This window comes from Rutilus rutilus (assembly GCF_951802725.1).
Source record: "Rutilus rutilus genome assembly, chromosome: 4".
Lineage (NCBI taxonomy): Eukaryota > Metazoa > Chordata > Actinopteri > Cypriniformes > Leuciscidae > Rutilus > Rutilus rutilus.
The window spans coordinates 39,182,640-39,194,611 of record NC_140212.1 but is presented as its reverse complement, the minus strand read 5'-3'; the positions used below and the strand labels follow the sequence as shown (position 1 = coordinate 39,194,611).

The window sequence follows — 11,972 nt, the reverse complement described above, 5'->3', positions numbered from 1 at the left end:
GGATTTTTTTCTACTATCACCCCTGGACATATTTATGGGCCGAGTGGGCATGGGTTTGATCTGGGAACACATATATGGGTCTTGAATGGCATATTTATGGGCCAAGTGGACATGGGTTTGAAATGGGAATGCACATATGGGTCCTGCATATAATTTTTATGGGCCAAGTGGGCATGGGTTTGAACTGGGAACACATATATGGGTCTTGAATGGCATATTTATGGGTCAAGTGGGCATGGGTTTGAACTGGGAATGCACATATGGGTCCTGCATAGAATTTTTATGGGTCAAGAGGGCATGGGTTTGAACTGGGAAAACATATATGAGTCTTGCATGATATATTTATGGGCCAAGTTGGCATGGGTTTGAACTGGGAACACATATATGGGTCTTGCATGACATATTTATGGGCCAAGTGGGCATGGGTTTGATCTGGGAACACATATATGGGTCTTGAATGGCATATTTATGGGCCAAGTGGGCATGGGTTTGAACTGTGTACATATAAACCGGTCCTGCATGGCATATTTATGGGCCGAATGGGCATGGCTTTGATCTGGGAACACATATATGGGTCCTGCATGGCATATTTATTGGCCAAGTGGCCATGGGTTTGGGTGATTGGTTCAGGTCCAGCAATATTATGTAAAGCTCATCTACAAACAAGCATCAAAAATTAAATAAAATCAAATCAAATAAGCTTAACTTAGGATATCAAGGGGAGCCTTATCATTCAAGCTCCTCTTGGCAAAGCAAAATCTGCTCGTCACAACATGGCAGACAAAGCATCATTCTGCTTGCTTCGATGCTGGACAGGACAAGAGGAGGCCTCATCATCAATCTGTCTGCCACGTCTGTGTTGTTAGATGTCCTTGGACCAAGGAGTAGCATGTGTTTCTATCAAGGTGTAGCTCATACACCAACAATGACTGATGTGTTGGCTGTAAAAGGTACAGTAGATCTGTTTGGTTAGGCTATCTGAAGATCTTCAGGATGCATTGACATATACATGGTTTATGGTTTAAGACGGTAAAGGGAGGGGCTGAGGTAGTTAAAGAAGTAGGCCTGTAAGGACAGAGGCCCTTTCAATTTAAGTAAAAGAATAAAGCTGCAGAAAGCCTTCCGACAGTGCATGGAACATTCACATAAACTCTTTCATTGGTGCAGTGACCCAGATTGGGACAGATTTATGGGGATAAGTGTAAAGGAGACAGCATTGCTACTGCTGGCATTTGAATATTTACAATATTTATATTGTATGAATATTTTGCTAACTTAACATAAGTTGCTTATAACATATAGTTGCCTGTAGAATGTTGGGTAAATCCCTCCCTGATGCCTCATAGGACCCATTTTGCTACCCGATTGGCTTTTGGTCAGTTTGCACATCCATCTACCACGCCGGATACCCAGATTCAAGACCCGCTTGGGGAGTGGTTTCTGGTATCAGAGGTGGAAGTCATTAATTACAAATACTCAGATTACTGTAATTAAGTAGTTTTTTGGGGTACTTGTACTTTTATGAGTAGATTTTCAAGCCTGTACTTTTACTTGTAATTAAGTATTCATTAATCCATGTAATCTACTAAATTAGTTAGCTAAGTCAGTTGAGTACTGAGTACAATTTTAATTCATATCCAAACCTTTTATCTGCATTTTTGTAGCCAGTAAGGTGATTTGATAGCAAACAAGCCGATGAAAACCGGGTCATGACGGAAAACAAAACAAAACAAAAAAAGGACGTTAATGATTGATCTTTCATTGATTCTGAATGAAGAATTTAACCAGTTAAAAATTCATGGATATTTAATCAATAGTCGTGGCTCCTCATGTAATTTAGTTTTTTGTCTGCCGGAGACATTTGCTTAATAAGGAAATAAAAACTTAAATGAGGGAAAAACACTTGTTTTGCATCTTATCAATTATTAATGATTAATAGATTGTTGGCATGTTAACTTCTGGTAAAGGAAAACACACAATTTCCAGCCCTAGTCTGGAGAAGTGACGGTGACATCAGTGGTTAAAAGTAACTAATACTCTGCATTTTTTTTTTTTTTTTTTACAAACTGTACTTTTACTTGAGTATTTCTCTAACACCGGTACTTTTACTCGTAATTGAGTAATATTTTAGCAATGCACTTAATTGTACTTGACTACAGATTTTCAGTACTCTCCACCACTGCCTGTTATGCACAACAACACCTAATTAGGCTCATTCATAATGAAGCCAGCGAAGCAGTTAAGTCGTTTGTTAATTCTCTCACATATCCTTTAATTTACAAATTTTACTGTATTATGTAGTTATTTGGTCAGGCAGTTCGGACATCTCTGGGGCCTGTATGCAAAGACCGTTTGTTTCGCGCTCAAAACGTTAACAGTCCATTCGGAAAGCAAGCTGGCTGTGACTTGGAGGTGAAGTGCATATTTCTTCCGACCAACGCCGAATTTCCATAAAATTAAGGTAAATTTAAATATTATGTTGCCATAAAAATAACACTGCAGATTGTACAGTAGTCTGTATTTTTGGTTTGTGCTGTTTAATCTGATGTAGAATCTAACCAAAATGAAAAACAGCAGGTTTGGTTTAGCTATAGGGCTGGACAATAATTCAGTATCAATATATCACAATATACTTTTATTCAATAACGGTGATATGATATAAAATATATTCATCATTATTTCACTTCAAATTCATCTGAGTCAATATCAGATTCAGAGTTTGGTTCCCTCCCGAACCCTTCCTCATGCTTTAAACATAAAAACATATTGCACATATTGCATAACACATACTTCAACATATTGCACTGTCCCCACCTTTTGCTCTAATAATAAATTGGAACAAATCAAATCAAACTAAATGTGTAAGCAAACAGTCTCAAATGTTTTGGGCTTGTAAACATCATAATGTTTGTTATACAGTAACTCCTCATTAACAGTGTCCCTTTCTGCATTTTCTGGAGGCAAAATCATCAATAATGTCGTCATGATATTTGCTTCCCAACATCACGGTTGATGCTCATGATGCCAAACCACTCAGATGTTCCTGGGAGTCATAAGGCTGATATTAATTCAGCTCTCCATCAAATTGGCTGTGCTTGTTTTACTTTCATATACTTAAAATGTAGGTAATTATATTATTATTATACAATTATCATTTATTTAGCTCCTTTGTCAGAATATTTTACGAGTTTGAATAATTCTTATATTTTTATAATAAGATATCTGCAGCTATATTTGCTCTTTGGGTTATGGAAGCAAACAAAATTCAACCTTAGTCAATATTTATCCTTCATTTTGTATTAGTGCAGTTGTAACTGCAACACTACAACTAACGATAGAAGCCAGCAAGATGCACAGGGAGACTTTTTATGTAGGTAAAACATGGCAGAGAGGGGAGAGATAGGCCGATTCATACAAAAAGTAAATAAAAATGTAAATCTAAAACCAATTAGGCACAGTGTTCGGTCAGTATAGACATAAATCCATAAACAAATAAACATATCCATTTTTTAAGGACAGGCTAATGTGTTTTATAAAAAAATAAATAATAAATTAAAATCAAGTGAACATGTTTTCCTGTAAACCAAGAGCAGGCACATAGCAGCAGTTAAACAGTGAACACAACAAATATTAAGTGAATTTTGTGAAGTACATTCAGTGGACAACTGCACAGTCTGTTGCAAAAGAACTTTACAATTCTCACCAGTCTGAAATTATTCACTGTATCCAGGCTAAAAAGCTCTCAAACTTTAGCTGCTGTATAGGACACCGCCATTACTGTACGCTACCGCTCGGCAGAGATGCTATTGTGCATGTGCAACTCACGGCAGAGATTGTAGTGAGATGCCTCACTCCGTTGGAAAAACATATCTGGCGACAATTGTCCACAATGGAATTCATTGTCGACTATTTCTATTATCGATTTTTGTCGAAAACGTTGACGAATCGTTGCAACCCTAAACTACGCATATTGCTGAGTGACACGTGAGCCTTGCTTATCGTGGACGCTTGCACACACTAATGTCCCTGTGTGCTCTGCACGCATACACATGCACACAGACACACGCACACACACACACTTAGTGTCATGTAAGCTGGTTATTTGATGTTAAATGGTTACTTATCTTTTTATTGAAAGCTCCTGTTGAACACTGATTTGCTCAATTTTTGTCTAATTTCATTAAGGTCTTGCCAGCCAGGAGACAGGAGCCAACCAGACAGGAGCCAGCCAGACAGGAGGAGGTGTACCCTGTTGTTCATAAATATGGCGTAAGTTTCCATACATCGACCTTAAAGTTTCCTTTAAATGCTCCTGATATGTTACAAGACGTTGACAAATTATGTTAATTTCAAATGCTTATGACTTATATCACAGTAGTTTAACCAGGATATTCTCATTTCAAAAGCAGAGGTGCAGCCCACAACTGATATTGTTTACATTTGATATTTGATGAAAGTTCCCAATCAGGGAGAGGAGGGCTCTAAAGTATTCAGAATTTGGGTGGATATTTTATTTAACCCATTTTGCCCATTTTTATCAATTTCTTACATGAAGGGTTTTTCCTCCATAGAGATTTCGGTGGCGGCCGCCACCACATTATTTCTTGCCACCACCGCCTCACGATGAGGAAATCCAAAAATAAATACTTCAAGCGCTGTCTGTCGGGTGCGCTGGTTTTTCTTATTCTGCGCGACCCATGCTATTTCTGGATCTTACAGTTACGCTAGCACCCCCCCACCGTTGTAGCTATGATCGCACCATGCCGCGTGCTCCGCGAGGGGTTACCGCCACTCTCCTTTTTTGGCCAAGGAAAAACCCTGATATTGCTCAATTAAACATGATTGTAGTATCAGTTCTGGCCACAATCTTACATATGACTCCTTTAAACAGACCATCACAGTTTAGGGATGTGTCACGATCTTTGGATATTGGAATATATTATCTCTGAGCCTCAATCAATTTCACACACACATGTGTGTGACAGTCAGCAGGTCTTTAACTTAAACACCTCAATATGTCTGTCGGTTTTATATAGTACAAAAGCTTTGTCTGTTACAGATCAAAAAGAAAAATGGATTATGATGACAGTCGTTGGACTAAACGAAGACGTGTTAAAATGAAAGTACAGGAGCACTTGAAGGTTTTGGAAGACTGCCATAATGACGAGGACATTGTGCCAACCAATATGGATTTCATTGCATCAGAGGAAGAGTTGGAGTCTCATGGAAGTAACAATTCAAATGACAGACAGATCTGTGGACATCATAGTGAAGAGTTGGGGTCTCAAAGTGATGAATCACATTCTGAAGTTGTTTCCAAACACAGTTTTGAAGCCACAAATGATCAGACTGATTCGGAAAGCACAGGTGACAAATCAGACCCTTGTAGGAAATTGGGAGACTGGGCAGTAAATCACAATATTTCACATAGTGCCCTGTCAGAGTTGTTGCACTTATTAGTGCAGTGTGGCTTAGAGTTACCAAAAGATCCAAGAACTCTTTTGTCAACCTCAACAACCTATGAAATCAAAGACATCGGAACTGGATGCTACTACCATATTGGAGTGTCTAACTTAATCATTTCAGCGCTGTCAAAGGAAGCACATTCCTCAGTAGACACTATAACACTGCGCATTAACATTGATGGTATACCCCTCTCAGGCAGCTCTAAACAGGAGTTATGGCCTATTCTGGCTAAGATCAAGGAACTTCCCAGAGCTAATGTTGGTGTCATTGGTCTGTTTGCAGGCCCAACAAAGCCTCAATCGTTTCATGAATACCTAAAGGATTTCATTGAGGAGTTGAAGCTATTAATGCGTGATGGTCTAGAATACAATGAAAGACATTACAATGTTGCTCTTCCATATGCATTTATTTGTGATGCACCTGCTCGTGCCTACTTGAAATGCATCAAAGGTCACACTGGCTACAGCTCCTGTGAGCGATGTACTGAGTATGGGGTTCATTTAGGTACCGTTGTGTTTCCAGAATTGTCTGCACCGCTTCGGACAGACTTGACCTTTGATCAGCAGCTTGATAGTGAACATCACCATAATGATATAGTCTCACCACTACAAGAGCTTGGCATTACAATGGTCTCAAGCTTTGTCCTTGACTATATGCATTTGGTATGCTTAGGACATGTTAGAAGAATTGTACATCTTTGGACCAAGGGACCTTTAAGTAGTCGTCTTTCTGCTTCCACAATCAACATGATTTCTGATCACTTGGAATCAATCAGAGCAAATCTCCCACAGAATTTTTCACGTAAGCCAAGGTCACTTCGAGAATACAGAAATTGGAAGGCCACTGAATGTCGGCAGTTTCTGTTGTACACAGGTCCTGTGGTACTGAAAGGACGCCTACCAACAAGGCTGTACAAAAACTTTATGCTACTCTCAGTTGCAATGAGGATACTTCTCAGTCCAGCCTTGTGCTCTAAGCACTGTGAATATGCAGACAAGCTACTGAAATGTTATGTGACAAATTTTGGACAGATATATGGATCAGAGCAGCTAGTCTATAACACTCACTCACTCATCCATCTTGTTGATGATGCCAGAAACTTTGGTGCCCTAGACAACGTGTCATGTTTCCCTTTCAAAAACCATCTGGGGACTATGAAGCGGCTAGTGAGACGGCCCCAAGGCGCAGTTCAACAACTCGTAAGACGTCTCAGTGAAAAGCAGCGTTCACTCTCCCTTAAAAGTGGAAAAGAGAGGGCAAATAAGCCTCTACAACCACATTTCTCAGGTCCAACTCTCCCTGATGTTCCTGTCCACATGCAGTACATGAAGTACAGACATGAGGGCAATATCATTTCTCGTCGTGAAGGCAGCAATTGTTTTAATGTTAAGGGCAAAGTTGCTGTGGTGCGGAACATTGTTGAGTTGGTATCAGGGGGTATGTACGCAGTCTGTCAGTTTTATGAAAAAGAAGGCAGCTTTTACAACTACCCTATTGAGTCAACGTGTGTGGGGATTAGAACAGTGACACGGCTGTCTCACCAGCTGCACGGTGTGTCAGTCACAGATTTAACTGAGAGACTAATACTTCTGCCATTGCAGGATGGAGCTGTTGCATTTGTCCAATTACACAATCAGTAACCATTATGAACTTTGCAGCATGCCCCTGTTCTGTGTTGTCGAGTTTATTGACGAGACCTACGATGGCCAATCTGTGGTGGATATAATTCCAACATGTTGGATGACCGAAGAACAAAATGAGTGTTTCTGGCCATCAGGCCGTAATGTAACCAAGGCTGTGAAGGACCGACAGAAGCCAGAGGAATCGTGGCCGAAATACTCCATCAGGGTACTTGGATGGGCAGGTAAGAGGTTCTTTTCTGAATTTGACAAATACTCTGTCTGTCATCTATCTAGCTCAATGTCAATAAGGCATCAATTTCTATAAGTGCCAAAAATTTAGGCTGTAAAATTGTGATTTCTATATTCAATTGTCTTTTTCTGAACCAACATCAGTCATCATAAATGGTAAACAATATTTTTTCATGTTTACTCAACTCCAGGCATTTGAGATTATTTATAGGTGCAAATACCAAAATGATTTTTTTATCACGGTCAGTATAGATTGCATACTAATACCCTTTTTCCTTTTGTTATTAAGACACTTTCGAGGCTGCTCGCAAAAAATGTAAAAAAGCGGAGGCAACATCTGACTTACAGACAGATGGTGATGATTTGCCTGCAAGGCGAAAAAGGAGGTAATGTAATACACAGAATATATAATGTTATATAATTAACGTTGCAGAATTTCTGGCATTAAAGGAAAAGTACTGTTTTTTAACCTGTACTGTTTTTTTAAACCTTGTTTCTAGCATGTTTCTTTCATAAACTTACCTGGGGAAGTTTGGAGTGACTTTTTGTCCTTCTGGAGATATTTAGATCCATGTCATTCCAGCAAAACGGTAGAGGTTGGGGCCAGTAACATTTCAGCCTAAATAAAACATTATCAGTGACAAAACATCTTCTTTTCACCAGTATGTAGTTATGCATTGCTAGTGCTATCTCTCGATGACTTCAGAACAGCTTGTTTGTCATCCAGGCATTTAAAAAAAGATTTGTCAATACGAGCCGATGACGTCATTGCCGTTTGCCACCACATGATTATTTTATTTCAGCCTTCTACACTACATCCAATGGCCTGCTAACTTGCTACTGCTAGTACAATATAGCAGAATATCCGATTTTGAGGATATGTTGGACATCTTCATTGTGCACAATTTTGTGGAAGTGACGTCATCGACGTCTTCTGTCAACCCAAAGCTATCTAGAACTAACCTTAGGCTTGTTTGCTGAATTTTTTAAAAAGCCCTGGAAGACAACCAAGCTGCTCCAAAGTCAACGAGGGATAGCACTAGCAATGTATAACTACATATTGGTGAAAAGAAGACGTGTTGTTACTGATAATGTTTTATTTAGGCTGTAATGTTACTGGCCCTGACCTCTACCGTTTTGCTGTAATAGCACTCACTGAGATGGATGTAAATTTCTCGCGAACAACATCAGGTTACTCCAAACTTCTCCGGCTGAGTTTATGAACTTATTTCGTGCTAGAAATAAGGTCCAGGTTCAAAAAAACGTTTCCTTTCCCTTTAATTTCCATTTTTCATTTACGTCAAATATGGCAGTTGTTAGAAAAATTCCTTGAGCCACGTATAAAAAACTCCTTTCGGTGGGAATAAATCATAAAAAGCAATATTGATGCCAATATTTTAGAGTCCAAAACTAGATCAGTATGCCTCTAATGCCGCTTTTCCACTGCAACACAGTACAGCACGGTACGGCACGGCACGGCACGGTATGGCACGGTACAGCACCACACGCTTTGGACAACCAGGACGGTTTTTGTTTCCATACAGAAGGTAGTGTCGTTACGACCTGGAAGTGGGTGTAGTTGGCGTGGCGACACTGCTGTGACATCGTTTTTATTAGACGGCATATGTACTGTCACACCGTGGTCAGTAAAGTTAACACAACAATGGAGGCATTAGAGGCGTTACTGCTGCTGTTGTTTGCTCTGTGGCTTGTAGTCAGCAAAAACGCCAAAAGACAGAGCCAGGAACATTTAGAAGAGGCGAGGCTGTTGTGTTGTGTGTTCTGTTGTGTTTTACACATATGGCGCGCTTGCTAAAAATCACGCTCGATCTGCTGCCCCCCTGTTTACACCAGACACGTATTTCTCCGCGACGGTCGGCAAGCGCTTCTGATCAGCTGTTGTCCTTGTAGAACATGTGCTGGGGATCATACAACTCCCTGTACTTCTCCACTTCTAAGATTAATTTTACACCGCTCATCTGGACTTGTCATCAACTCCTCTGCCTCTCTCTCACTTCCTTGTTTGTGTGTTTAACCCCACCCCCCCAGTGGAAAATGGGCATAACAAACACCTCTAACTGCTTTTTTCAGTGTATTCTATTGTAAAAGTTTAAATGTATGCTTTTAACTGAATATAGAGCACCAAAACCTCTGCTGGCTTCCAGTGAGGAGGAAACGGACATTGAGGGAGATATCTTGCCACCTACTCCTCCCGAGGCGTTTGTGTCTAAGAAAATGTGTGGTGCAGGTGAAGCCCGGACAAAAAACAGGGTTAGTGATTAAGTGTGTGAAGTGATTAAGTGAAACAAGACCTTCAATAGGTATATTGGCCTACAAAAGGAGAAGTGAAAATGTCCCTCCTTCAATGAGAAATGTAGATATACTAGGCTATATGGTCAGGATTTAATTTATTTTTAATTTAATTGATGCACTGACCCATCCATTGACTTTCGAGTGATTGCCCGCATATCGCCTAGCCAGTGGTTCTTAAAACTTTTTTGTCAGAGAATAGCTTATCCATTCACAAATTAAGGTGAATCTGCAGCATTCTGTCACAGAGGGGAAATATCACATGCTGAAAACGTCGCCTACGATAAGATAAATTGTCTCTTTGCATTCGATTGTTTGTAGTGTTTCGTTCTGTTTCGTTCATTCAGTAGGCTATATTGTAAGACATTAATATTTTAAGACACCTTATTCAAATCTTCATTTTCTCTTGCTCTTTTCTCAACAATATACATGGGAGAGCATCTCGCGACCCATCGGAAACGTCTTGCAACCCCCTTGGGGGTCGCAATCCCTAGGATAAGAACCATTGGCCTAGGCTACGTTTTGTCGCCCAATGATAAAGATCCTTAGCTCTGGTAAAAGGCAAGCTCGATTTCAGTAGCCTAATCTTCCAATGAAAGCCGATAGTTATTGAAATGTGAATCTGCAGACTTGTATGATTTAATTAAAGCAACCTACACGATGGCTAAATTGCTGCAATTTGTATTTTGACAATGTAGCCTATATTTCTGCAGAATCATAAAGCTCCTTAACTTCTAGCGCTGCAACAGCCTTTGGTGACATGTAAAAAAGTAGGCTAGTCTAAGTATCCTAAGCTGAGACGGAACAATGTTCTGCAGCACAGAAGTCAGCATCAATCCTATCTTAGATTAGATTAGACTATCTAGATTTAGCCAATCTAGCCGCAAACCCTGCAAATCACCATTAACCACTGACATTGCGCTACAAGACCCCGGTCTTTGACCTATGATGTGTTGGTCTAGTTATTTAATGGTAGTGTTGTGTTTTTAATTTGCTGCAGTGTTACCGGTATTTCTTCCTCTTAGGATATTGAAATGGTGTTAATGCTGTACTTCTGCTTTCATATTGTGCAGAGGAGAAGCCGCAGCCCTCATGTGTCCCAGAGGGGAAGCCGCAGCCCTCATGTGTCCCAGAGGGGAGACCGCAGCCCTTGTGTGTCCCAGAGAAGAAGCCGCAGCCCTCGTGTGTCCCAGAGGGGAAGCCGCAGCCCTCGTGTGTCCCAGAGAGGACTCAGCAGCCCTCATGTGTCCCAGAGGGGAAGCCGCAGCCCTCGTGTGTCCCAGAGAAGAAGCCGCAGCCCTCGTGTGTCCCAGAGAAGTCGTCGCAGCCCTCGTGTGTCCCAGAAGGGGACTCAGCAGCCCTCATGTGTCCCAGAGGGGAAGCCGCAGCCCTTGTGTGTCCCAGAGGGGACTCAGCAGCCCTCACGTGTCCAGGTGGCGGAGCAGGTCCCAGGGATCCCGCAGCCCCAACGTTTCTGGGAGGGTGAGCGAGTTCACAACGCCTGATGTTACAATGCATTATGAGCTTGTAGATCTGCCATTTCAGTATTTGTATTAGTTTTTTTGTTTTCGTTTAGAGGTATTGAAATGTTCCTTAAAGTCAAAGTTTCTGCTTCCAAATTGTATAGGTAACCAGGGTCAGGCCAGCAAGACAGAGTCTGACCCCGAGAAACCCCTGTGGGTCCCCCACAAGTGACCTCAGCATGAGCCTACTTGGCGGCAGCCCCACCCCGTCTCCTGGCCACAGAGCAGCCCAGTTACTGCGTGGCCAAAGTTTAGCCCCCCAAAACATTGATGGAGCAATGTTCATCACACTAGTGACATTGCTAGAAGAAGGACACACTGAAGCTGCATGGGCAGATGCTAAACACACTGCTCAAAAAAGATTCCATGCCAGTCATGGCGATACCGGATGGTGCTGTTTTCCCCATGGCCAACGTTGAGGACGTTATCGCCATGAATGAGAAGCTCTCAGACCCTGAATTCATGTCTGCAGTGGTAAGTTTTTGGGGGCCAGATCCTGTTGTTTTCCTGTGTTTTCTTTTTCTTTCTTCTGACAAAATCCTTCCCATGCATAATGAATCACTAAACTTTGCAGAGTTCAAGTCCCATGCCAGGTTGCTTCAAATCAACCATGTCTGCTACAACTTAACATTTTTCACCTACATGTAGTCCCAATACGGAAGAGACTTAAGTATACTTGAACATCAGTTCACTGCTGCATTGACTAATCTTAATTTCAAATCTGATGGTAATTGTCTTCAGCCAAACAGTCCTTAGCTAAATAGACAAGTTATTAAGACCCTTATACTTGTATAGCTACAGT

At 41.0% G+C, this 11,972-nt stretch overlaps 1 protein-coding gene across 1 annotated transcript; it reads left to right on the top strand.

Moving 5' to 3' along the window:
- Positions 1-2,305: 2,305 nt before the first annotated feature.
- On the top strand, positions 2,306-11,342 carry LOC311289076 (uncharacterized protein; the record flags this gene model as incomplete). The annotated part of the gene is made up of 7 exons (XM_084406835.1): positions 2,306-2,461; positions 4,186-4,269; positions 7,125-7,330; positions 7,627-7,723; positions 9,476-9,608; positions 10,751-11,129; positions 11,275-11,342. The coding sequence occupies exons 2-7, from the start codon at positions 4,265-4,267 to the stop codon at positions 11,340-11,342; spliced, it is 888 nt and encodes a 295-aa protein (XP_084262961.1). The 5' UTR covers positions 2,306-2,461; positions 4,186-4,264.
- Between the last annotated feature and the right edge of the window lie 630 nt (positions 11,343-11,972).